The sequence below is a fragment of the Chaetura pelagica genome, unplaced genomic scaffold (genome assembly GCF_000747805.2).
Source record: "Chaetura pelagica isolate M959 unplaced genomic scaffold, ChaPel_1.0 scaffold79, whole genome shotgun sequence".
Taxonomy (NCBI): Eukaryota; Metazoa; Chordata; class Aves; order Apodiformes; family Apodidae; genus Chaetura; species Chaetura pelagica.
Window position 1 is genome coordinate 2,389,964 of NW_009969339.1, and position 2,051 is coordinate 2,392,014.

The window sequence follows — 2,051 nt, forward strand, 5'->3', positions numbered from 1 at the left end:
GTTTTACAGGATGTGGGGTGTGGGATGATGTCTTTTTTTCCCTCTTCTGCCTGGCAATAGGGATAATTACTATTGACCCTGAGAAGTCTTCATGTGAGCATCACAAAAGTACTTATGTTTTATGGATTCTCTTCTTGAATTATGTTCTCACAGCCTAAACTTACTTTACACTGCAGTTGTCATGTAGATTATTAGCCCGTGTATGAGAGATCATCCTCTTTTAAGATTAATTCCTGTATTTGCTCAAGAAGAAAATTCTAAATGGCTAGAATACTTTGAATATTAGGACTTCCAGTTCCTCTGCATTGCAATGATGTCTTTTCTGTTTACAGCCTCACTCATAACACTCAAGCGTGTTAATGATTTGGAACTATGCTGTTCTGGGTGTTGTACAAACATGTTGATTGCATTAAAATCTCTATTTAAAGGCAGCTTCCTTGTCAAAATGCTGGAGTGGGAAGCTCTAGGAGTTCAACCCTGATTCCTGTCACTAAGGGGCAGTGAAGATCAAGCTTAAAGGTCATCTGTAAGGAAGAAATTGGAGTGGCTTTCTGCCAGATAATGATGCTTCACATTCTCACATGGTAGTGGGCTGGATTATCTGATAATTTAGGCAAAACTGAACCAAAATAGCAGAAATATGGTGCAAGTTTATTTGGAAAGCTAAGGGTCTCACAGATTTCTTAGATACATAAGGTGGCCCAATTCTCAGTATGTTCACCTGCTTCTATGCCCTCAATTCAAATGATTCTATTTTTGAGAAGAGGGATATCAAAAGCCTACATTTAACTTCTTATGACTTTGGGTTTATAGTTTTGTCTTTCTTCTTTTCTTTCTTCCCTCTCCAGGCACCAGAGTCTTATAAGAACGTGACAGATGTGGTTAACACCTGCCATGCAGCTGGCATCAGCAAGAAAGCCATTAAACTGAGACCTATTGCTGTTATAAAAGGCTAGAAACTGACAAAGCAGCACAAACGCACCAACGTCTCCAGGCCTTACACAAAACTGACTAGAACCATCATCTTCCCACACCTCTTGGACTCTGCAGGATGCTCAGATATCACATCCCTGTTCTGGAAACGCAACAGTTGAGGATACCCCTGTTTTTTTAACCACTCCTAAGCATAATTAATGCTGGCCCCCTCTTTGTTATATGGTGCTCTTTTCTTGTGAGGAAAGGGCAAAGAAATAAGTAAGTCTTTGTTTTACATGCAGTCCCTCCCACATTTGCCTGGTAATTCCACAGGCAGGGCTTCAGCCTTGCCTGAGTTGTCACTAACTGCTGTGTTGCAAGACCACCTCCATCACAGAACATGGTGTATGAACCAGACTGGCTGTTTCCACACCTGAGTGCCTGGAGCTCTTGCTGCCTATGGAAGTACTCTGATAAGCAGGGTATGGCACTCCTGGGCAGGGAAAGGTTGCTCTGTTTGTAGATACTTCTATGCATACTCTATATTGTTGCATGTTTTGTGGCAATTGGGTAAGAAATCTGGAGTTGGCAGTAGTCTTCCCACTTGGATTGAGAGGGACTAGCTAGGTTTGAGGCACAGTCCTCGCCTCTCTCCCCCACCCCCTTCTCCCATTTAGCACAGCACCTGGTGTACTTGGCTCAGTACAAGTAGGTGTTCTACAGTCTTCTGAAAATGCTAGTAGGACTGAATATATTGTTTTGAGAAGTTGTGTTTGCCCAATAGAAGCTGTAACTTAATAATTTACAGATGTCCTGATCCAACATTTTGAAAAGTGCTAAGCATGTAAAAGTTGGATTGGATAGTATTTCTTACTGTGTCCTGCAGCTCTGATCAAGTCGGTCCGATTGCAGGGTCAGACCCAGTACAATGTGACTTTTGATGTTTCTTTTACATTCGTTAATCAAGACTGGAGAGGAAGCTGACCATTCCCACTTGATTATTTGGGAACTACAAATAAAATGGGAAGATGGACGTTGCAGTTTGTCTGTGTCCTGTTTATTCTGTGGCTAAAATGTCTGGTCTGTTGTCCACTCAAAAGTACATATATGAGCTGTTGAAACTCATCACGTTTGGT

The 2,051-nt window shown here is 41.7% G+C and overlaps 1 protein-coding gene across 1 annotated transcript in view; it reads left to right on the plus strand.

Annotated features, from left to right (window-relative positions):
• Positions 1-1,188, plus strand: part of RTCB (RNA 2',3'-cyclic phosphate and 5'-OH ligase) — a 13,031-nt gene extending 11,843 nt beyond the window's left edge. Inside the window, exon 12 of the mRNA XM_010005850.1 lies at positions 849-1,188. Within this exon, the coding sequence (XP_010004152.1) occupies positions 849-956 (108 nt within the window). The 3' untranslated portion in view covers positions 957-1,188. The remainder of the gene's footprint in view (positions 1-848) is intronic.
• Positions 1,189-2,051: the final 863 nt, after the last annotated feature.